Source organism: Nannobrachium achirus (genome assembly GCF_963921795.1).
Source record: "Nannobrachium achirus genome assembly, chromosome: 8".
NCBI lineage: Eukaryota > Metazoa > Chordata > Actinopteri > Myctophiformes > Myctophidae > Nannobrachium > Nannobrachium achirus.
This window is the reverse complement of record NC_137817.1, coordinates 11,437,435-11,463,468: the sequence shown is the minus strand read 5'-3', so window position 1 is coordinate 11,463,468 and position 26,034 is coordinate 11,437,435. Positions and strand designations below refer to the sequence as shown.

The 26,034-nt window shown below is 43.6% G+C and overlaps 1 protein-coding gene across 4 annotated transcripts in view; it reads left to right on the top strand.

The window, feature by feature from the left end:
- slc8a2b (solute carrier family 8 member 2b) overlaps nt 1-25,055 on the top strand; it is a gene marked incomplete at its 3' end in the record, with an annotated part of 73,937 nt that extends 48,882 nt beyond the window's left edge. Inside the window, exons 9-14 of one of the 4 annotated variants that reach the window (XM_080731027.1) lie at nt 4,057-4,160; nt 7,125-7,142; nt 15,427-15,548; nt 19,766-19,865; nt 23,885-24,160; nt 24,679-25,055. In XM_080731027.1, coding sequence (XP_080587153.1) covers nt 4,057-4,160; nt 7,125-7,142; nt 15,427-15,548; nt 19,766-19,865; nt 23,885-24,160; nt 24,679-25,055 — 997 coding nt within the window. Of the gene's footprint in view, nt 1-4,056; nt 4,161-7,124; nt 7,143-15,363; nt 15,549-19,765; nt 19,866-23,884; nt 24,161-24,678 lie in introns of all 4 variants that reach the window. The other 3 variants (XM_080731026.1, XM_080731025.1, XM_080731024.1) reach the window with 3 other exon arrangements.
- Between the last annotated feature and the right edge of the window lie 979 nt (nt 25,056-26,034).

The window sequence follows — 26,034 nt, the reverse complement described above, 5'->3', positions numbered from 1 at the left end:
GGCGTGATTATACTTTCCGCGTCCGCGTATAGGCACTAGGGTCCGTGGACTGCGGACGTGAAATGTGTTGTGATTATCCTACAATTTGGACTCTTGCTTTCAAGAGCAAGCTTTGGCAGCACTCAATACAAGGCCTAATATTATGACGTATTATGGCCATGGGATATAACTGTCAACGTATTGTCCTTGTGTTTGGGAGTCTGGGACAGGTTGTGTTCCACGGCCTGCAATTGGGAGGATTGCAAAAGACAAACGCAAAAAAGTTGGCCAAATATTGTCTCAGCTATAATGGGCAGTCTGTCTATCTGGAGAAGGCGATGTTTTGTTTATCCCTGAGTGGCTAAAGGTGAACCTGTTAGGGGGACCAGGGGGTCCAGGGGAAAAATCAGCCTAAAATGTATGTCCAAATTGGAACAGTTGTGGACACAAAACTACAATGATTGTGGCTATTCTTGCCTCACCAAATGTCGGCTAACCCCTGAAAATTCCCAAATGCAGTGTAAAACACATTACATTTCTCTTACCAAATTGTCCTGCTGTGATCACTTACCTAGGAAAAGATGATTGAAAAAGACCTCCGCCTATGGAAAATTTGCCTTCTGAATAGTGAATGAGCCTCAAGACCTCATTTAAAACATATATAGTGAATAGAGAAATTGTTCACCAAGGTGTCATCAATTGATAGGCAAAATTGTATGAATATAATCAAACTATGTAAACTCTACAGTTGTTTTAGTGAGAGTAGTGCTGTAATATTAGTAATGTTAAAGTATAGGGTTAAAAATTATAAAAACGAGTAACAATAAGTAGTAATAATACTGTAATATGAGTAAAGTATGGATGAAAAGTATAATGGCGGCTGATTACTATGCTGTAGGCCCACTGTAACAATAATCAACAATGAAATTGTAGTTTGATTTCGTCTCTATTGATTTATTGACATTTATTGACAGCTGTTCAGAGGTCAACACCTTTTGCCCCCACCGGCGGGGGCAATGGGGTTCAAGAAAAAAGAAAAAAACATCTGTTAAATTTCTGTATACAGTATGTCATCAATGTCATATCTTTTTTTCCCCCTCTGTAATAAGCCTAAGCAGCAGCTGTACCTGGTATGACCATATGATGTAACCTTCTTCTGATCAGTATTTGGATCTATCTGTGTTTGCGTTTTTGTGCAGATCCAAATCAAATAATTCAAATGTGTGTGTGTGTGCGCGTGTGTGTGTGTGTGTGTGTGTGTGTGTGTGTGTGTGTGTGCATGCGCAACACATTCTCACCCCCAAGGTGTCAGACACCTGACGCCCTGTCAAGTACCCTACTGCGTCACAAGAGGGGACGCTTTGGGTATGCCTACTGCTTCAAGTAGGGGACACTTTGGGTATGCCCAGTAGTCATTCCCGAAGTGGGATTCGAAACCACTATGTAAGGTTTACGAGCCACCCGACGTTCCCTATCACGCCACCATCCACGACAGAGGCACGTTAGTTTTACTGAGGTTAGGCTTAGAGTTTGGGTTAGGTTTAGACATAGTTTTACTGAGGTTAGGGTTAGGATTTGGGTTAGGTTTAGGCATAGTTTTACTGAGGTTAGGTTTAGGGTTTGGGTTAGGTTCAGGCATAGTTTTACAGAGGTTAGGGTTAGGGTTCAGGTTAGGTTTAGGTGGTCAGACATGTTACCTCCACGTTGCGTTTGAATCCACGTTGTCAAAGATAAAAGCACAAAAAAAGTGGATTTGTCAGCCAGGTTTCCCTAGCTCAGTCGGTAGGGCAGCATGTCTACGATCACTAAGGCACTGGTTCGCGTCCCACTGACGGTAGATACATATTCGAGTAAACATGTGTTGGTGCATGCGCACCAAGACTCTCCCTCTGCGTCTGCCAGGATGAAGCTGAAAGCGTCCCAACGTGTCTGCACGGGTGGCGCCGAAAGCGAGTTCGAAGTGCGTCGGGGGTGAAGCAGTGGGGGTGAGGACGGGCTGGTTTGCGTGTGTGTATATATACCTGTGTATATAGACCAAGACTATAATGTACAATGTACCTATAAAAATAGGTAGGTCCATTGGGTCTGTCTTTTTGGCCATTACTTTTAGCCAGTGGCGGCTCCAGAGAATTGGGACTGGGGGGGGAGCTGGCTTTTTTAGAGCAGGGGCTAATTAATTTTGGCAAAAAACAACTATGAATAGTACTAATATGACAAACGAGATTCTCTTGCTTAGGGTATGGAGCCGCCCCTGCTTTTAGCAAATTTCTTTATTTCGTTTATTCAACATCCACAGAATAATAGCCACGAAATGGTTTTCAACTCAGCAGTTGTATCTACCAATACCATTTGTACTGTATGTTATTGGAATAACATACAGTCTGTGACTTGATTGTGGTGAATGAATGAAGAGTTAAAAGAAACAACAACAACACAAAGTGATTGCCGGTCTGGAAATCGAACACTGTAATGGTTACTGGCACATTAAGATATCTCCTTACTGATTAGTTAGTGGTTGAACCGTGCTTCATCCACTGAGCTGCACGGGGAAATGGGAATCGAACTCTTGCGGTAAATGTGGTTAAGAGTAGATTATCATCTCTCTCTCTCTCTCCACATTATCTCTTTCTCTCAGTCTCAGTCTGTCAGTCTCATGTCTGCAGGGGTGTCACAAGGGGGGGGGGGGAGTGGGACTGAGTTACTAGGGCCCAAGGTGGAGGGGCCCTAGTAACTTTAGCTATTGAAAAATAGCAGATATACAAGCTCGCAGCGCAGCACCGAGTGCTGCGCTGCGAGCTTGTAGATCTGCTATTTTTTTTAAAGTCGTGAAAATGTGTGCAAATCTTTGAATATATGTATTTTTAAAGCAAACATTTGTAACTCAAATTTTGCTTCTGGGGGGTCCCTGGAACTAAATATTTTGAGATACAGATCATCTTGGGTGTCCTTTACATGAAAAGGTTTGAGCACCACTGACATGGAAACATAGGTTTCTTGCACACATTTTCACGATTTTTCAAAAATAGCAGATCTACAAGCTCGCAGCGCGGCACTCGGTGCCGCGCTGTGAGCTTGTATATCTGCTGTTTTTCAATTGTTAACATTCATGCGGGGCCTGCAGGGAATCCTTGTACCCAGGGCCCAGAATTTGGTGTGACGCCCCTGCATGTCTGTCTATCTGTCTTTCTGTCTCTCTCTTTCTCTCTCTGTCTCTCTTTCTCTCTCTGTCTCTCTGTTCTCTCTCTCTCCATCTCTCTGTTGCCCCTTTCCATTTACTCTGAATTATTGATCCTATACTTCCTGCCTCCTGCCTCCTCTGGTATGATTTAAACACCAGCTGGTCCTGATCAGAAACAATGGGGAGGGAGTCCTTGCCTGGCTCTATACTCTGTGTGTGCGTGTGCATGTGCGTGTGTGTGTGTGTGTGTGTGTGTGTGTGTGTGTGTGTGTGTGTGTGTGTGTGTGTGTGTGTGTGTGTGTGTGTGTGTGTGTGTGTGTGTGTGTGTGTGTACGTACGTGCATGCATGCAAGCGTGTCTTGAGCTTTGCTGAGGCCAACACTAGGACATCGATAAAATGTATGGCCTGTGGAGCTGGAGCCGTACGTTATTGATGTGGTGCTTTTCTTCTCTTTTGTGTGTGTGCGTGTGTGTGTGTGTGTGTGTGTGTGTGTGTGTGTGTGTATGTGTATGTGTGTGTGTGTGTGTGTGTGTGTGTGTGTGTGTGTAGACATGAGTGTACTGTATGCTGTGTAGAAATGACTGTGCTTGTCTACATTTTACCATTCATTCTATTACAGAATACAGTTTAAACAGAATAATTCAACACCTATACAAGTATGTCTCACAGTCTTTTATTGTGTGTATGTGTCTCTGCCTGTGTGAGGATAAACCCCTTGGGTCCGTATGTACCTTATGTGACTCTGTGTGTGTGTGTGTGTGTGTGTGTGTGTGTGTGTGTGTGTGTGTGTGTGTGTGTGTGTGTGTGTGTGTGTGTGTGTGTGTGTGCGCGCGCGTCTGTGTGTGTGTGTGCGCGCGCGTCTGTGCGTGTGTGTGCGCGTGCGTGTTTGTTTCTGCAGTCAAACCCTCCAGATCAGGATCATTGACGACGAGGAGTATGAAAAAAAAGAAAACTTCTTCATTGTCTTGGAGGAGCCGCGCTGGCTCAAGAGAGGAATCTCAGGTGCGTATTTTATTTTGTAACGTTTCTTCGTCTAGGAGAGTTTATTTGGTTGCATATATAGTCATGCATCAGTGCACTGCTTGACTTCAAAACAGCAACTGGGTCAGTTGAAGATAACATGCCGTGTTGTGGTTGAGGGAGAGAGAACATTGCTAATTAGTAATTCACTTTCACTGCCAGAACTGTCCCAGATGGTGTGTGGATTTGACCCAGTAACCGGACAGTCCCTTTTGAACCTAGAGGCTACTGGTGTCCCGTCTACAGGATCATGTGTGTGTGTGCATGCGTGTGTGCGCTCGTGTTATGTGCGTGTGTGTGTGTGTGGGGGGGGGGGGGGGGGGGTGTAAAGCAAGAGAGAGCATGATGGTGAAATAAAGGAAGAAAGAGAGAGAGAGGAACAGGGAATAAGGAAGAACTGTGAACAAAAGAAGTATCCGCACACCGTCTTAATGCTCCCAAAACTTTTTGGCCTCTGTGGTCTTCGTCAGGTATACACAATAAGGAAGAACGACATTCTGTCTGCATGTTTTCACTCTTATTTTATTTTTCAAGGCACCTGCTCACATCAATATTACTACACAGTAAAATCCTCAGTGTTAATTCTAACTCTGAGAAAGTACACCTATCTAGAAGCGGTTTGCTTCTAGAAGGTAATACTGCTACATCTCCCCTGCTGCCTGGCTTGTTGTAGCTATTTAGTAAAAAATAGACTAGCCAGTCTGTCTAGTCTAGTGCCTCAACCAGGTGCTTAATTGTAATGTTAACACGCAGAACCACAACAAAACTAACTCCGGGCAGCAAGAGGTGGCCAGACCCAATACACAATGTTGGTGAATCAGGTTAGTCAAGTTTATGGCTCAACTCGAAGACCCTAGTAACACACACGCTCCGTGTTACAGGGTTGATGTTAGGAATGGACGTGTGAATGGAGGAGAGGAGATTTTATCCCCCGCAAAATATATTTTATTGCATTTATACTTCACCTGTAGCCTGGCTCCAGCCCCTGAATCGCTAGCCACGGCCATTAAAAAAATATGTTTGGGCGATCCAGGTCTGGTGACGCTTGCTAGTCTTGGTTGAAAACGACAAATCAGCATCGTTTTCAACACGATGACGTCAAACAACAGCGCCGGACCAGACATTCCCAAAAATAAACAAACATGGCATCGTCCGCTGCGGTACCATGTGATCGTAGCGATCTCGCTATGAAACATCAGTAGCAGACATATTTTACTGTGTTCGATTACTAGTTAGTATAGCGCTCCTAATCTCATGGTTTCTTTGGTTAGCCAGCCACATAACAACACGAATAAGGGTCTCTTAACAAGAGCGTCATCTGCTTTGCTACTATTGTGATTGATTAGGGGCCCCAGAAACGGAAGAAGGAAGAGAAGAAAGGGCTTTCAGACTGAATCATGGAGTGAAACTAAATGAAAATTCAGGCTGATAGTCAGGCTACTCCACCTGGTATATTGTGAAACAAAATCACTGAATGTAAAAATCGATGCCTAAAAACTATATCAGAATTAGAATCAGTTGTGAAATCAAGTTGTGAAATTCAGTGGGTGAAATTAGTTTTGTGCAAGCGCCATCATTCCGTTGTTTTCAGGAAGAAAGAAAAAGGGGGCAGACAGAGGCAGGAGAATATATGTCAAAGAAATATTTCTACATACGTGTATACACATAGCATTAAAAAGCAGGAGGTACAGTATGTACATGTACATGCAAAAGTAGCAGCACAACGGCAGGTCCACATAAAGCCAACTCTCCACCGCACCGGTATCTGCCTGATTCGGCCCCAGAAGAAGTTGGAAGGTGTCTCCTGCCGACAAGCTGCCATCGACAGGAGATGTTCGATATCGCTTTGCCGACGGGTCGCAACCCGTTGATGAGTCCTTGCCGACCTCGGTAGCCATCGAAATTTAGCCCAAGGAATGTTTCTCGTGCAAAACGAATGCTTGCAATGGATTCTGAATCATGAAGAACCCCTAGTTTGACCCCTCACATGCAACTTAAAGCATTTTTTTTCCTGTGTAATGGAGTCAATGGGACAGTGAATATACAAATGAACATAACTTTTTTTTCGCGATGTTTCCGGCATTGCAGACCTCTCATTCTGTGGACCTTAGTGACCAAACTAATAGATAAAACAGAAATAAAAAGTACGGCATGACATCACAGGTCATCTCACATTCTGGGTGAGTGGGTCCCTGGCTAATACCAATCTCCAAAACTCCAAAACAAAGCTAGCGTCAGGGATTTATGTTTGTTTTGGTGCGAGAGATCCGGTCATGTGCACAGGGATCGTGCATCATTTTCATGGGGCATGGGGTCAAATAAAGACCTTTTCAGATTTCAGAAGACCTTTCCTTCTTCTAACGTGGTTTGTCAGACCGAAGACAGCCGAATCAAGACAGAGCACACCTTTCGGTATTTCAGAGGTTATAAAAGCACTCAAGTGTGTGAGACAAGGAAATTAGATGAGCATTTCACACCGTTGGAAGCAATCAGAGCGTGCTAATGATAAATGAGGCAGTCTTGAAAAAGGTGGAGGTGTTGGAGGGTTGAAAGGGAAGCAAAGCACAAACAACAAGGGAGTGAATTAGATTGATGCCAAAGGGCAAGGTACAATGAAAAGAAAATACGTTTTTATTTGAGTGAAACTGCTTAGTTAAGAGAATGTATTATCTTGACTGAAGTGTTTCTCACTGCGTGAGTGTGCGTGTGTGCGTGCGTGCGTGCGTGCTTGCGTGCGTGCGTGCGTGTGTGGTGTTTGCGTAAGTGCGGGCATGTGCGCATGTACAGTATGTGCGTGTTTCGTTTTATATTCATGTTGGATACTGAAATGTATTGTTGTCTTTTATCTTGTTACTAACTGGCCGCGAAAATCACTGTTGTTGTGATTAATCTTTATTTCTCTTTTTCTACCTGTCCTCCACGGACTCCTTTTTCTCCCGTTAACAGCTCTGCTTCTCAACCAAGGTAAGGACATTTCAGTTCTACAACTATAACTTCTAGGGTATTAAAGCTTCTTCACTCCAAGGCAATCACATAGCAACTAAAATCCACTTTACCTTGGTCCATATCAGTCGCTTTGAGCTGTGGTTCTCAAAGTGGGCTCTGGTCTGGGGTCCCCCAGGGCTCCTTGAGGGGATTCCATGTGGATGCACACGGGTTAAAAAAATAAACAACCCAGATACTACTACTACTACTACTACTACTACTACTACTACTACTACTACTACTACTACTACTACTATTACTACTACTACTAGTACTACTACTACTACTATTACTACTACTACTATTACTACTACTTCTACTACTACTACTACTACTACTACTGCTTGATTGATTGAAGAATTTATTAGAAGTTTGCAAAAGAAAAAAAGTACAGTTTCATGACAGTACAAATCACTGGTACAAGGTCAACTAAAAGGAGATCCTAGAAAGCCGAGGATTATTTCCACAGGAACCACACTTTAAGTATCTCATATAACATTGAAAGACAGACGGATAGAACATAGTACTTTATCTAGGATAATATCAGTTTAAAAAGCATAACATCAAATACAAAGGCAGAAAAAAAGGGTGGGGGGGAGCATGGGGGCTTCGTCACGGGTAGCAGCCGCCTGAAGGTGACTTTTCATACCAATTTTGAAGGAGGCTAGGGATTTGCTCTCCTTTAAGGCTTGAGGAAGGGTGTTCCACATGTTGATGGTATAGCAGGAGAACGAGTGTTAAATCTACGTTGATGAGTTCTACTACTACTACTACTACTACTACTACTACTACTACTACTACTAGTACTACTACTACTACTACTACTAATAATAATAATAATAATAAGACACACATTTCATACATCAAGTGCAGTTCAATGTGCTTCATAGAATATAGGTTTAAAAAGGAGGATACCAGTAACAACAAATAAAAATAAAACATGAAAAGAAATCACTAGGAGAGACCACAGCCATCAAATTATTGGCTTAGGAATGCGTAAAAAAAAATAATAATAATAATAATAATAATACAAAATCTCCATGAATTCAAGGCTTCATGGGGTGTGTAATTGATTGAAAATATCTGTTATTTTTGGGTGAACTACTCCTTCAAATGAACAAAGGATTTCTGTGTATACAAATTGCTTGGAAAATCACACTAATACAGGACAGACATAGGATGGGAACACTTCGACATGTCGTCGCAAGCCTTGGCCTCATTGCAGGTCTATTGGCATTTGATCATGGTGGCAGGGTTCCTCACTGGCTTGACTTCATTTACAATATAAATCAGTAAGCAGCCACACAGCAGAATCATAAAACCCCCATCTCTCCTGTTCCTGGGCATTCTGTTGGATAACGACATTGACTTATTACTGCAGGCCGCTTTGTTTGCATTGGTTTATTACACCTGTCTAAAATAGTATTATCTTGCGGCCTCCACGCCTAAATTTGCTGTGTACGCCGCTGCGCTGTCCAAGAAAGACATGGTGTTGGTGTGGGGCCATCTGATCCTTTTGTACACACGGGACACAATGGTTTCATTCCAGACCACTGATAATGGTGTGTGTTTATCCCCACTTGGTCCCATATTGGTTCTGGCACACATCACTGGCCTCTCTCACAGTCTACTTGTTTTGGGATGGGATCGCCCTCTCTGTCACCCTCCATTTAAATCACAGCAGAGCTGGCCTCCCTGACACACAGAGAGCGTTGTGTTAATGGAATGGTTAGGAAATGTGTTCTGGCAAATGAGCTAGGCACACACACTATTAGGCGTGTAAAAAAAATCCTTTTTGCCTTCCAACACCCAATGCTGCATCAATCATAGTATTTGCTGCCTTTCTGACATAACAAAGAAGTGACTTTGACCCACATGAACCAGCGACGGCTCCAGAGAATTGTGACTGGGGGAGCTATGGGGAGGCTGTCTTTTTTAGAGCGGGGGCTAATGCATTTTGGCAAAAACAATAATGAATAATACTAATACAACAAACGTGATTCTCTCGCTTAGGGTATGGATAACTGAACAGATCAGATCATTGGCAGATGCCAACTCCAAATCTGTGGACTGTAGCCAGGTGATCGTCTGATCGGATAGGGCTTTTGTGAGGTTGAAGACGCTTTCCAGCATAGTGACATGCAGAACAAACTGTCCATGGTTTACATCAAAGTCAGTCAGTTGTCTTTCACATATTCATATGTATTCCATAAATATCTTTCATCATAATTGTGTTTGTGGGGAGGGCTTAGGGGGAGCTAAGCCTTCAACAGGGGGCTGGAGCTGTCCCTGACATGAACTCTATAGTGTCCCTATTCTGGGCACGTCATTTTAGCAAACATAGGCAAACATTCGGCTAAAACAACAAGATCTACCAGCTCATAGATCTACCAGCTCATAGATCTATACCAGCTCATAGATCTACCAGCTCATAGATCTACCAGCTCATAGATCTATACCAGCTCATAGATCTACCAGCTCATAGATCTACCAGCTCATAGATCTACCAGCTCATAGATCTACCAGCTCATAGATCTATACCAGCTCATAGATCTACCAGCTCATAGATCTACCAGCTCATAGATCTACCAGCTCATAGATCTACCAGCTCATAGATCTACCAGCTCATAGATCTATACCAGCTCATAGATCTATACCAGCTCATAGATCTACCAGCTCATAGATCCACCAGCTCATAATCTACCAGCTCATAGATCCACCAGCTCATAGATCTACCAGCTCATAGATCTACCAGCTCATAGATCTACCAGCTCATAGATCCACCAGCTCATAGATCTACCAGCTCATAGATCTATACCAGCTCATAGATCTACCAGCTCATAGATCTACCAGCTCATAGATCCACCAGCTCATAGATCTACCAGCTCATAGATCCACCAGCTCATAGATCTACCAGCTCATAGATCTACCAGCTCATAGATCTACCAGCTCATAGATCTACCAGCTCATAGACCTACCAGCTCATAGATCTACCAGCTCATAGATCTATACCAGCTCATAGATCTACCAGCTCATAGATCTACCAGCTCATAGATCCACCAGCTCATAGATCTACCAGCTCATAGATCTACCAGCTCATAGATCTACCAGCTCATAGATCTACCAGCTCATAGATCCACCAGCTCATAGATCTACCAGCTCATAGATCTATCGGCTCATAGCACACTCTGAGTTGCAGTGGTTAAGGAGTTGGCTGTATATCTTGGATTCTGGACTGCCATTTAGTTACTTTGTACTGTATGTCTACAGTATGCCGAGGGAGAGCAAGATGAAATATGGAGATTAAACAGGAGTGTGTTTTGCCACGGCCCGACTCATGAGCCCGTGACAAATGAGAGAGACCCAGATGGGTTTTGGCAAACAAACAACAAACTAATGTATTAGGAGTAGGACCTACGCCAAACTGAATTGTTCACAAAGCAGTAGGCTAAACTACGGTAGGCCTGTGATGGTGATACATTTAAAGTTTCACTGTACTTTGAATAAGCTAGCCTAGCACTCAGGGTAAAGTGGGTCAAAAGTGATCATGTTTTGATTAATTGACTTTCATGTCTCGAGTTAAGAGTCTTAAAGCAGTCAAGTCGCGTGTAAGTCTTGTAGCAGAGGAGTCCTAGTTAGGTCACAGGTCCTTGATTTTGGCAGCTTAATCCTAGCCTGCTTCCAGACCAGAGACCCCGCCCACTCTCAGAGTGGACTCTTTCTCTGGTCTGGAGCTTAGTACATGAATCGGTTTTTATTTTCGGCTGTCCAATGAGCGCGCGGGGTGGGGGTGGGGGTGGGGTGGGTCTAACGAATATCCAATCCGCGCAGCAGTTGAAACGATTCAAACGAAGTTCACACACACACACACACACGCACGAGCGCACTGATTTCACCAAGCTGTTTAATGTTGATTACAAGTTTCTGGTCGCAGTTCTGTGTGGAAGCAGTCACTGGCACAGACAGAGACACACACACATACTCCCCGACGGTGCGTCGCGTCCACCGTGCGTCTCGATCACCGTGCGTCGCGATCACTCGCGCGCGGACACGCGCGTGCACGCTCGCAAAAAAGTCCCCCGTAAATCGCTCAGAATGGAGCACAGTTTCAGACTAAAGCGTGAGCTGAGTCTGAAATCAGGCTAGCTTAATCCCATCTCAAGTGTACAGCTTTACATTCTGTGAAATAGTTTTCTGAGGTTATTTGGGGCTTAGAGACTGTGAACTGCTGGACCTTAACACCATCTCTTTAGAGACCCTAGAAGATTAATATGACTTACTGGCTGCTCTTTTTTCTATTAACTTAAGATGAACTGTAATTGGTGTTGGTGCTGCTGCTGGTCGTTCGGCAGTAGATCAATAATACAATCCACACAGCGTATCAATATTAATTCCCCTGCATGCAGACACTCACAAATGGCTCTGGGTGGCATAAGGTTCACCGTGAGGCCAAGCCATAAGGAACGTGACATCAATATTATAAGGACACTCTAGATGTAGTCTTTTAATAGCACATTTGCTTATTCAAGAGCCCAGTGGAGGAAGAGATGGGAAAGAACTGACCGAGGGGTACGGGTCCTCCAGTGGATGACCAATTAGTTTCAACCATATTTCAATGTCCATTCTGTCTGGAAAGATGTGTAGCATGTCTTCCTCTGTGTCCATCCTGAATCACTTTCCTGTCACTCTCTGATGTTGTCTAAAAAACATCTATAAAAAGAGAGAGCGCATGTGGTATTTAACCGAGAGTCAGATTCAAAACCAACAGCACAATAATCTTTTTATTTTTGTTATTCTATTTAACATTTGTTTTATTGTACTAAGCAGTTTTGAATAATGCAATAAATCCGTTATGACAAATTTCAGTTTGAGACCTAAACTAACATTTGGAAAGAAACTCATCCCCACAAACCCACAGCTAATGTCCTGTGTCCCGAGTCAAACTTCTGAAAGTTTTTGAGCGGTGGTCACACCGTCTCCATAGCGTGGCCGTGTGTGTGTGTGTGTGTGTCTGTCTGTATGTAGCCTGAGGAATGTGTAGCCTGAGGAATGTGTAGCCTGAGGAATGTGTAGCCTGAATACCAACTGAGTGACCAGAGAGGTTGAGCATCAACTGCAATACACACACACACACAGGCACCCCCCCCCCCCCCACCACCGCTCAGTTCACACGGGTGTGATTTTAAAAAAAATTACGGCAATTTTGAAATTCACGCCATGTGAAAACGGCCAATTATTTTGTGTGCCGGAAGTTTTGGCGTCCGAAATGTTACGGCAAAATACCTAGTAAATTTTGCTCAAATTACCGGGAGACTACAAATTTCCCTGCAGTGAAAACGGCATACCGTGATTTTTGACTTTCTTTGGACAAGCAGGTGCATGCAAGGAGCCAATATTAACAGTTAAAGCATGTATTTGGGATTGAAAGCTTCAGAATCCATATTGCATTCGAATGTTATGTAAGCCTGCCAAACACAGAAGACAGAAGTCTATTTCTTTCTACAATCTCCAGCCTATACGGTAGTGATGCGCGGATCGACCCGGTGCCCCCACCCGCCCACCAACCCGCCCGCATGCGGGTGGGTGGGTCAAGGTTTTCAGACTCCATTGGCGGGCGGCGGGCGGGTTATCACCACTCTCATTGTGCAAAACATAAATAAGAATAATCACCTGTTCTTATGCCCTTTATTCTTAATAAGAGTAGGCCTATAAGAATAAGAATACTACGTTTGAATACGAGCACGACGAGCGAGCGAGTTTTAAAATGCGCCAGAGAGGAGCGAGGTTTCTCCTCCGCTCCTTGGTGCGAGGACCGTCCCAATTCCGCTCCTGTTGGGGCCGCGAACCACAGTTTGCCAACATTTGACACAACGTGAGCACAGCAGAGAAGATGCACAAACAATTCAGCGCGTGTCGCTGATCAGGATTTCACTTATATGTCTCTGTCATCCACACAAGTCCGTTTATAAATACTTTGTGTCGGTTAAGTTATATAATCAGCCAGTCAACGGATACGATTTGAAACACAACTTTCGCAAGTGAGACGGATTTTTTGACTGAATGAACCAACCACGCTCACCTCGAGACTCCAGTCGCTCCCATCTCTCCAATCTGGTGATTAATCAATAACCAACAGGATTTAATATTGTCCGTCTTTTGCTGTCTGTTTAAAGTGCGAGGCGCTGTACCTATAAATATGATTGACATAAAACCTGAAACGCCATTCTTACCCCGACGATGCCCCAGAGAGAATGAACGTCTTTGAATGAATGTCTTTTAGGCTAAACCCCAATTTGAACAACACGTTTGTTTATTTAGCCCATGACAATATTGTGCTACTGTAGACCTTTCTGTAAAGCGACTTTGGGTACTTAGAGAGCCGTATATAAAGATGAGCTATTGTGGAGATGATATACCATCTTTTTTTTTAATGCGGGTTGCGGGGCGGGCGGATTCGTTGATTTATATATTGTTCTGCGGCGCGGGCGGGTTACGTTTCGTGCGGGCTGTGGGTCGTGCGGGTTATGAAAAAAAGCTGACCCGCGCATCACTACTATACGGCCGCGGTGCTGAGAAATGCAATCTCTTGCTAGATCAATTAATTCATGGTTCAAACTTATTTTATTCTATACCCTATTTTTGAGTAGTGCTGCCGCTCAGTTCACACGGGTGTGATTTTTAATTAAGCTGTGTGGTTTTGATATACAGTAAGTCCTGTCTGACTGGAGTCTGGGACGATGTGCTCATAATGCTGAGCCTGTGATGAAAGCTGGAAGCTTCATAATAGTTAATAGTTTCTCCTCGTTGTTGTGTGATGATTAAAAGTGTTACAGTCAGAGCAGCGAGCGTCGAGTCTGGTCATATCGTTCACGGTGCCGCGTGAAAAAAAAAACACAGCTACATGTTGCATCAGCGTTCCTTTCTGAACCTTATGTGTTGTTGTATGAAGAATAAGTCTTGTAACTTGTTAAATCCATTTGAAGGGTTCAGGCTTCAGGGTGAGAAAGAGTGTAAAGAGGCTGACAACGAATCGAAGCGACGAGCAGCAAGCGGTCAGTGTGGTGCCATTGCCATGTCTGCTAATTATAAGCGACTCTGGGCTTGATTTCCGTAAAGTTGCTTGTATACATTGATAGTCGCTGGTTGCATTTTATTTGTTGTGAGCTTGTAGATCGGTAATTTTCAAGTAGCTGATGTGGCGATGCATATAGTTTTAAAGCTTGTGTGGCCTAGATAATATCGCTTTTTGGGCCTTATTTTAATAAGGTTGCTTATTTTTCTCGCAAAGTCTGACAACTGGTCTTTCATGTCGCCACAATGGTTTAGTGAAAACAATGTATTGTATTACAGCTTACCAGCATTTTTGCTGCCAATGAGGGCATGTGAAAACACCCAAAAAACAAAACTCTCGGCAAGTTGCAAATCTTTATGCTAATTATTTTACTCAAATATCTCACATTACCCTCCTGTTGGTTCTAACGCTATCACCCTACACACACACACACACACACACACACACACACACACACACACACACACACACACACACACACACACACACTATATACAGTATATTTACACCACTTGTGGGGACATTGCTTAGACTTCCATTCATTTGTATGCAAGCCCTGTGGCCTTACCCTAACCTCTATCCCTAAACCTAACCCCTAACCCTAACCCTAACCCTAACCCTAACCCTAACCCTAACCCTAACCCTAAACCCAACCCTAACCGTGGGGACCTACTATTTTGTCCCCACACTGTCAGAGGTCCCCTGCAGGTGAATGTGTGAACATGCGTTTAGTCCCCATAAGTATAGCTAAACAAACACACACACACACACACAAGCACGCACGCACGCACGCACGCACGCACACACACACACACACACACACACACACACACACACACACACACACACACACACACACACACACACACACACACACACAGTTAACATTTATGGTCTAATGCACACAAGCTAAATAAGGCTCAAGATAAAATTCTAATTAAAACTCAATTATTGATAAAGTGATGACCTGAAAATATCTATCTTTGTGCCATGTGCTGGAGTCTCTCTCTCAATCTCTCTCTCTCTCTCTCTCTCTCTCTCTGTGTCTCTCTCCCTCTCTCTGTCTCTGTCTCTCTCTCTCTCTCTCTCTCTCTCTCTCTCTCTCTCTCTCTCTCTCTCTCTGTCTCTCTCTCTCTCCCTCTCTCTGTGTCTCTCTCTCTCCCCCTCTCTCCTCTCCTCCTCCTCCAGAAGCAGCAGAGGGCCAGATGAGTGCGGAGGAGGAAGAGGCCAGGAGGATAGCTGAGATGGGGAAGCCCATCCTGGGGGAGCACAGCAGGCTGGAGGTGGTCATTGAGGAGTCCTATGAGTTCAAGGTACTGTAGCACATAAAAGTGGAAGTGTTCAATTAGATCCATTCAGGGGCGTCACAAGGGGGGGTGGGAAGTGGGACTGAGTTACTATAGGGCCCAAGGTGGAGGGGCCTTAATTATTTTATACTTTTAGCTATTGAAAAATAGCAGATATACAAGCTCACAGCGCGGCACCGAGTGCCGCGCTGTGAGCTTGTAGATCTGCTATTTTTGAAAAGTCGTGAAAATGTGTGCAAATCTTTGAATATATTTATTTTTTAAGCGAACATTTGTAACTCAAAGTTTGCTTGCTGGGGGGTCCCTGGAACTAAATATTTTGAGATGGGGGTCCGTGGCCAAATACATATCATTTTGGGGGTCCTTCACATGAAAAGGTTTGAGAACCACTGACATAGAAACATCGATTTTTCAAAAATAGCAGATCTACAAGCTTGCAGCACGACACAGAGTGCCGCGCTGTGAGCTAAGCACAAAATAATGTTCTCAGTCTAAATGGGTTAAACCCCCTCCCCCTTTGAATAACATTCATGGGGGGCCCGCAGTGAATCCTTGTACCCAGGGCCCAGAATTTGGTGCGACACCCCTGGATCCATTTGAGTAACAGACAGATAAATCAACGCTGGGGTTTTTACTGTGTTTAAACCAGTGGCTCCCAAACTGATTCATTCTGGGCCTAAATTAAATCACTTCCAGTTCATTGTTTGTGGCTCGCAGTTATCGACTTCACTCCACTCTCTCTCCCAGACTGCTAGCAATTGTATATACAATCTCATAAAGTGTTCCCCTTTATAAAAGCAAGTTTGGCCATTAACGTTTTGCAAGTGCAGGAGTCCTTTATGTAGCCCCCCCTCCCCGCGCACGCACGCACACACACACACACTGAGCTGACCATCCGTACTGTCAGCAAAATAGGCCTATGCAGTGCTTTGCTGGTCACTTTATGCAGGCGTCCTCTATTATGTCATTTAGCATGCCCTCCTCTTTCCTTCCCTTTCTCCCCGCCACTTCTGTCACTTTGTCCCCTCTCTTCCTAATTTCCTCTCTCTCTCTTCGATGTCCTCCCCTCTCAAACTCTTCTTCCATTCCCCTAGCCTAGAGTGTAGCCTAGACCACTATCATAACGCATAACGGATTAGCCTAGCTCAGCTTGACAATCCACCCATGTTAAAACAAGGTGGGGAATTACTTCTGAATGGGACAACCTCCAGACTATATACTGCAGTTAGTTAGCTGCATTAGGATATAGGCTGGCTATGCCAGGCTATAACGGATAGCCTGTTTTGTCCTTTAATTTCTTGAAGAATGTTTTTTTTTGCAGCATACCCGTGCTGAGCCTTTTCATAGCATCCAAATTGCCATGCCGTGCCTTGGTAGCTGGGCTGGTTACGTAACCGTTATACTCCATTATACCCTTTCACATGCCACTGAACCTGAGGTTTTACCCCTTTTAGCAACACGGTCTAATATTCGTTTGAATTATTCAAAATATGAGTTGCGTGTGATACAGCACGTCACCTCGCCCGGGCCATGCAAAAATCAAACCCTCCTGGGCTTCGGTGCAATTTATTGGGCCTGTGGATTTTAATTAAGCAAAGCAAATACCATCCGCTTTTGGCTCTGATTAGCAGAACAACTTTACATACCTCCATTCTGAAAAGGTTCACTTTAACACATGATCAGAGTGCCTCGCTTTGTTTACCAGTGTAGTCTTTGAAATGTGAAAGAATGTCAACATTCTCTCCTAATTAGACATTAGAGACATGGATGGTTCATCAGAAAAGCCACTGTGTGCGGTGGTGTTCTTTGTTAAAGGGGCCACACCATGCTTTTAAAAATATATATTTTATATAAATATTGGTCCATAATACGGTTTTATACAGGTTTTAGCCTAAACAACCAATCAGATATTGAAATTTCATGTTCTGTTTGTCTCCAATTCCAAGCTGTTTCAGATGCAATACCAAAATGCCCTTTGTTGGCAACGGGCGCTGTCTTTGGGCTAAAATTGGAAACGATACATTCACTAGCTCCTAGGTAGGTGTATGGACAGCCAACAGAAATATCAAGTATCACTGTCAAAACTCACGCCTGTGTAGCATGGGCTTAACGTGGCTGAGAATGGACTTTAGAATTTTGGTTTAGCCTCAAGAACTTTACACAGCCTATCTGGTAATGTGTCTGCCGTACTAAAGATATTGGATCAAATCTAAGCAAGCTTTGGTTTGAGATTAAATATTGATACAGGCAAATAGCAACAGTGCTCATCCATCAAACCTGGCAATAGCTGTGGTGGTTAATGTGTGCGTGTGCGTTTGTGCGTGCTTGCACGCGTGTGCATGTGTGAAATAGAGAGAGAGGGAGAGAGCGTAAATCAAGTGTGCACTGCAAATATTTGAAGTGACATTGAATCCTCTGGACACCACCAGCGGAGCAAACACCCTGCTCACCATATGTTCCATGGCATTTCAGTTGGGCTTTCTTAATTAAAGTAAATAAAAACCTGCCGCAAGGAAGCAGGATAAGACAAAAATGAACAAACAACAGCATTAAAGCAGCTCCTTCTTTTCTATTTATCCACCTCTCCTTTCACTGCTCTCCCCTCTTTCCATCTTTCTGTCATTCTATCAGTGTGTGTGTGTGTGTGTGTGTGTGTGTGTGTGTGTGTGTGTGTGTGTGTGTGTGTGTGTGTGTGTGTGTGTGTGTGTGTGTGTGCGTGCGTGCGTGCGCGCGTGCGTGTGTGTGTAGGCGCGTGTGTGTAATAAAATGCAGCATCCCTGTCCAAGTCTATTGACCCTTTGTTGAAATAAAATTAGCTCTGTCTCATATGATTTGTGGACACAAAGAGCCGGGTCGGGGCAATAATATAGTTCAGGGTGATTGACGCCCGGTTTTAGTACAGATCAATGTCAGTGCATTGAAATGCTCTGATTGCCAAAGCACAAATTGGAGGATACAATCTGTTGAATTAAATCAGATATGAAACGAGACAATATGAATGCATATTTCATTGAGATTAGATGTACAGTATATTGTGTGGGGGATGGTGGGTCATCATATGGTTTATGTCTGTGTGTGATACTTGGGCATTCTTATGCAGTATGTGCAGTATGAGGGACACACTAAAACATTAAATGCTAAAAAGATAGTAAGAAAACGTCCATCCATATCAAACCCATTTTCTCAGTGAGACTGAATTACATCAAGGAACGGACAGTTAACGGATGACAGTATGTCATACTTATATTTCAGAGATACATTCCCAATTCTGGGCTTTAGAGTCTCTTCCAGAATAGATTGTGGTGGCATCTGTGGAAATTGGCACATTTTACTACATGTGAAATCATGAACATAAGTTCATGATTTCACTGCTAATACAGGAAAAAGTGTGATGATGTATGTTGAACCCATGTAGTCCATTTGTAGCCCAGATGTGATCAATTTGCATTGATACACAGATATAGATATACATATATGATATGATATGATATAGTACTTTATTGTCAGTTCACACTGAAATTTGTTTTACGACACAGCAGTCATGTATTCAAAACATATATACAAACATTTGTAACACATCAAGGCATACGTGACACGCTGAGCCGCGGTGCAGCCCCTGTACCAGCGCACCAATATATGATATACAGATCACTGTTCACTTGCTAGTTATATTCCCAGAGCAGCTTTATGGCTGTTCAGAGTCATTCAGTCTCACTGTTTTCCAATAGAAGACCGTGTTTGGGCAAAAGTATAAGCTGAATCGGGGGCACCCGCTGGCCTAGCGAACCAGGCGCATACTGTATGTACCATATACGTAGGCTCTGATGCCTGACAGCGAATTGCGCATTTGAGTCCCGATCCCGACGGCCTTTGCTGCATTTCACTCCCATCTCTCTCTCCCTGTTCCTGTCTACCTACTGTACTTTCAATTAAGGCAAAAAGACTAAAAAAAATATTTAAAAAATAAAATAAAATAAACTGAATGCCTACAATATTAATGCACATAAATATGCCTGCCACCCATCTGTCATCCTCACGTAAAGTGACAGCAGGATGCTATAAGTGGCATCATCATGTTAATTCAGTTGAAGACTCCCATCTGAGGAATACAATAAAGTGACATTCTAATGAGGCCTTGTTAGCGCCTCCGTCTCATCTTGTCATCATAGGTCCTGTGCTCTGTTTGCTGGCTGATTAATGGTGTTGTGCTTTCTGATTGGCAGAGCACGGTGGACAAGCTCATCAAAAAGACCAACCTGGCACTGGTTATTGGCACCCACTCCTGGAGGGAGCAGTTTGTGGAAGCTGTCACCGTCAGCGCAGGTGAGGAGCGGTGCATGTGTGTTTGTGTGTGTATCAGCCCAGGGGTCTTCAATGTTTTCAGGCCAAGGGCGCCTTAGTTAGGGGTGGGCGATATGGTGATAATTATCGTTGAGACAATACAATGTCTCCACCATATGCCTTTTCAGAGGTATCGTATATATCGTGATACAATTGAGGGAGCCTTGTAAAAAATCCTGTTTAATCGTTAATACAGAGATTCATTGCTGAATTCAGTTTAAACCTGCATTTTGGTCTAAATCAGTAGTTGTCAAACTTTAAAATGTCATGGTCTCCACTTAACTCTGACAGTATACAAATGAAACCAAATGGACCCTTACTTGGTTTAATTTGTATACTGTCAGAGTTACATACTTGTAAAGTTCAATTTAGACCTCCCAAAAGGAACCCAGAGAGTCTAGTTTTTGTCAAGTAACTTGAGAATGAACCATAAAAACCAACATGAAAAATAATCGTGATAAAATCGTGTATTGTGATACAGCTTGGGAAAATATCGTGATATTGTATTTTTCCATATCGCCCACCCCTAGCCTTAGTTGAGAGAGAGATGAAGCAGGGACCCCCACAACCTTTTCATAGATTCCATATAGTTTCATTGTTTGACAGCACAATCATCATTGTATTTTGGATTCATGTCAATTTGTGTTTTCAGATATATTGTGTATTTAACCACTTGAACCGTCAATACTTAACTTGACATTTCACTCTATACTTAGTCTGCTCTTTTTCCCCTCTACGCCAAACTTTTTGCCGAAACAATAGCCGCAGTCGCAGCGCGAGGTGTTGCCAGTGGACATCAAAGTCCACTGGCAAATCACAGTACTTTTCTAATTATTCAGAAAACCCCAGAACACAGAAAAGGGGGAAAAAAAGAAAATACATTTGATGTCATGAGACATTTAACTTTGAAATTGACAAATAGGTAACATTAGCATTAACACAAGCCTTATTAGCATTTAAATTTAAATTCTCTCTCATGACATATGAGGAGTGTTTGGCTATAGACTTCATTAGAAGCTCTGCATTTCAAGTCAAGCTAGAGATAAATCAACACATTTAAGCTGGTTGCACACTGCTGCGTTTTTCGGGCTGAATATCGGAGTGAATTTCGGAGCATGCAAATAAAAAGATCAACCTCACGTTTTGTCAGTCCCGTTGCACACTGCCGCCCGTTTCGCGCACCACTCGGTCCCTTGCTCTCTCTATCTCTCTCTCTCTCCTTGCCCTGAAAAACGCATTTCGCAACGAAAAACGCAGCAGTGTGCAAAGACCTTTACTCTCTACTACTTTTTAGTTTTAGTTAATTTATGAGATTTTTTAATTTGCCATATTGACATTGACAATATTCTTGCAGCAGACAGACATCTTTTGTTATGGTAACTATTACTACTGCCCTTGAGATACAAACTTTCATCTTGTTGTCTAGTCTGATATTGAACCAAATAATTGCAAGTCACAGGCATTGATATGGAGCTGGTCCCCCCTTTCCTATAACATTTTACTAGCTGAAACATTGCTGCTACTGTTTGCTTCCCTTTATCCACAATACCATTGATGTTGTCAGACGCTGGTGGTGGGCGATTATTTGCCTGGCTCGCATTTGACGTTCCAAATCATTCCGAATGTGTTTTTATATGGGTTAATGTCAGTCGGGGCTCTGTGCAGGCCATTCAGGTTCTTCCCCACTGATCTCAACAGACCATTTCTTTATGTAGAGCTGTGGGGGGCATGGGGCTATTGCCATTCTGACGCAGGAAATTGCCACAAAATTGAAAGCACACAATTGTCTAGAACAGGACTTCTCAAACCTTTTTATACCACAACCCCCATAAATTAGGGAATTTATTCCCTAATTTTTTATACCCCCCCCCCCCCCCGCCCCTCAGCTCCTGTGTGCCTCAGCCTGCTAGCTGCTGCTTGTTTGTGTCTCGACTCTCTCTGTGTCGTCTTGTCTCCTGTTGTTGCTACACTCGCTCATTGTTAGATGCGGACCTTTGTGTGTGTGCGTGTGTGAGAGAGAGAGGAGTCAAGGCGACCTCTTCACATTGGTTGCAACAACGTTCCTTTTCTTCCCTTTTTCTTTACCGTTTCTTGATAAAAATATGTTGCTTATTTTTTTGCTAGACAATTGGCGACCCCAATGGCACCTCCCCACGACCCCACTATGGGTCGGGACCCATAGTTTGAGAACCGCTGGTCTAGAATGTCATTGTAGCTGTAGTATTAGGATTTCCATTCACTGGAACAAAGATCAATTATAAACACTTAAGGGTGTCAATAGTGAACATCCTTCTAAAATAAATATATTTTATAGCCCACAAAGACGAAAAGCGACCTCTCCCTAAAGGCGAGGTCGCGCAGGGGACAGGGATCTCCATATATGGGCATAAAGGGACAAGGATGTAATTAATTTGCAAGTGTGACTCGTGTTGCGGCAACCACACTGGTTAAACTGACACAATATGTCCATATATGGGCATTCCCAGATATGGGCATAAAAGGGATTTTATTAGTGTGGTTGCCCTAACAGAGCATCATCTGGGAATCAGATGTAGAGGCCCGGAATCTCCATATATGGACATAAAAGAGACAAGGGCGTAATTATCGGGGTATCATCTGGTAATCAAATGTAGAGGTCAGCTCCATATATGGACATCTAGTATAGGTGATGATCCAGTCGTCTCCATGTATGGATATACAGGGTTTGATCTTTGATGAGGTGATGGCACAACAGTGTGATGTCACAATGTTGACAATGTGATGTCACAACAATGTGATTGAGGCGTCACAGACAATATTCAGACAAGATACGGACAAGATGTGCCGGTTTTCTACCACCATACCCCTGCTTAGAGAACTGGCTTCAGTGACTTGCTCGAGTGCATTACAGCAGTATCAGCAGTAATACTATTTCGCAGTGAATCAAACCAGCCCTTTAGCTATGCCAACCTGTCTCTGAGAATTATACGATATCTGAATTAATGGTGGGTCGGCTGGATCCTTGCCAGTTGGATAATTTTTTAATGCAATAAATGTTGTGAGGGGCTACAAATGGAATATACCACTTATTTCCTGTATCTCTAACCAGTCGTGTTAATTAATGTCACCTGTCGGGGGCTTATTTTTCAAGAATGCAATGAATAGAGCTTCATAAATTGCTGACTCACACTTAATGCGAAAAAACAGATTTATTCTGAGATCTCATTATTATCAGACAGTCCAGACGGAGTTATGAGTTATAGGACAAGCAGTCTTAGCACGTAATACCCTCAGTCAGGCTGTCTCTCTGTCATAATTAACCATTGCAGTTACTAATGAATTTGTGATCATAACAATAACAGTAAAAATAGCAAGAAAGTGCTCCTTGGATGTGGTTTGTAATGCAAGCACCCCCTCTTGTGGACTAGCAGGCTCATGGCCAACAGCAAATATTTCAAAAACAGTACTTGGTATACAAACTTGTTAAAGCAGGGGTCTTCAACAGGGGGTCCGGGATTCCTAGGGGTCCTCAGAGTTACTACAGGGGGTCCTCCAAATCTGTGTGATAAGAAAAGAAATCTCCTTTTTTATATCACCGATTTGAACCCTATAGCGTCCATATTCTGAGAACGTTAGCCAAAAATAGAAGATCTACAAGCTCACAACGCCTCGCGCTGGGAGGCGTTGTGAGCTTGTAGATCGGCCATTTTCGGCAAAGAGGTTTGGTGCAGAGGGGAAAAGGGGCAGACTGAAAGTACAGAGTACAGAGTGAAAGGTCAAGTTTACAAAGCATTGACAGTTCTAGTGGTTAAATATCTGAAAACACAAATTGACATGAATCCAAAATACACTGATGTAAAACAATGAAACTATATGGAATCTATGAAAAGGTTGTGGGGGGGTCCCTGCTTCATCTCTCTCTCAGCTAAGGGGTCCTTGGCCTGATAACGTTGAAGACCCCTGTGTTAAAGGGCTCACAACGATCTATTCATTATGTCTCTCCCGCTCTTCTTTCTCCATAGGCGATGGCGACGACGACGAGGAGGGCGGCGAGGAGCGCCACCCGTCCTGTTACGACTACTTCATGCACTTCGTCACCGTCTTCTGGAAGGTTCTGTTCGCCTGTGTGCCGCCCACTGAGTACTGGAACGGCTGGGCCTGCTTCTGTGTTTCCATCAGCGTCATTGGCCTCCTGACGGCCGTCATCGGAGACCTGGCGTCGCACTTTGGCTGCACAGTGGGGCTCCGTGACAGTGTGACCGCTGTGGTGTTTGTAGCTCTGGGAACATCCATTCCAGGTGATATAGTGTAGTGGGACAGACTTTATACAACGTGTGTATGTGTGAGTGTCTGACAGAACCCTCGCTAAAAACCCCAGGACAAAAATCCACTCGTCCTAGACAATTTGCCCTCCTGGCCCCCAAACTGTGGAATAAACTCCCTGTCGCACTTAGAACTACAGACTCACTCCCTAGCTTCCGCCGTGGACCGAAGACTCACCTCTTCAGACTCCACCTAAACCCATAGCACTGCTGTAACATTCCCCTTCCCTCGATGACTTCACATGAAGCTAGATAGCATTTTTAGGTTTAGAAAAGTTAGATGCGTGGTCTAGATTGATATTCCTATGCATTTGTTGTATTGTTGTTGATGTACTGACATATTATCTTGCTTATTATATTGATGTATTACCTGCTTATTGTAAGTCGCTTTGGATTAAAAAATGCCTAAACTGTAAACTGTGTGTGTGTTTGTGTGTGTGTCCACACATTTACATACTTATCTTTAATTCTGTTCTCTCTTTCCCTTCTCCCAGACACCTTTGCCAGTAAAGTAGCCGCCACGCAGGATCAGCACGCCGACGCGTCGGTGGGGAATGTCACCGGCAGCAACGCTGTCAACGTGTTCCTGGGGATTGGCGTGGCTTGGTCGGTGGCCGCCGTCTACTGGAACGTCCAGGGCAAGGCGTTCAGGGTGGACCCAGGGTCGTTGGCCTTCTCCGTCACCCTGTTCACCATCTTTGCTTTCATCTGCATGGGCGTGCTCTTGTTCCGGCGACGCCCCTCCATTGGCGGAGAACTGGGAGGTCCAAAATCGTCACGCGTGCTGACGACCATGCTCTTCTTTGGCCTCTGGTTCCTGTACATCCTCTTCTCCAGCCTAGAGGCCTACTGCCACATCGAGGGCTTCTAGAATGAAATCACACTGCTACATACACAGATATTTTAACCCTCCTACATACGTCCATTGTTAGACAAACCACATCTCATCTGTTTGGCAGCCTGAATATGTCCTAGTCTTTAATCTGAAAAGGATTACCTAGGCAGTCTTTACTACTGATATATGAATCTTACAGACATGCTATGGACGCCGATCCATTATAAATGTGTAAAAATGATTTGCATCTTGATGAAACACATAATTGATAACTGACTTGGTCATGGACTGTGGAAGGCATAGGAAAGTGTTTGTGATGGAAGAGAAACGTGAATACAAAGACAACGGTACCAGAGACATTTCTTAGGAGAAAGAAGATCTTGTAAAGTTGAAGTAAAATAGAGAGTAAGGAAGTTAGATGTAAGGAGTGATGTGATATTTTAGCAGCATGCTACCCAGATTGGCTTCTCTGAAAGGGGTTGAGCCAAGGTCGTGTTTTGAAGTTTTTACAGAAGGGCATAATTGTTATGTCCACAGCGATTTCGTTAAGACTGGAAGGATCGGTCTAAAATGGAAGGCTTTGTGGGGGGGGAAAGCAAGATTTTTACCAGAGAGGTGGAGTTGAAACTGTCAAACTGTGGATACTAGCTATGAAACAATAGAAGTAAATGGTTGATACAGAGAAAGCAGCACCACCCACTTTCACTCAACACAAAAGGATTTTTGCAACTGCATACACTCTCAGTCCCACTGGTCCGTGTCCCTCCCTTCTACTCACCTCTCATTGTTACAGCTTAACTTTTCTCGAATAAGGATGGATGGAGCACCATTTGACAAAAAAAAAAAAAAAAAAGAGAGAAGAAAACAAAAAAAGAGTAGAATGTTTACAATGACAGAATCCAGTCTCAAAGTACCATTATTGTTTACTGTGATGGACAACTGATACAATGGAATGAAGGTCATCTGACATATGGCATATAGAGGGAAGCCGCTTTCCACACTGCGCTGTTAGTTT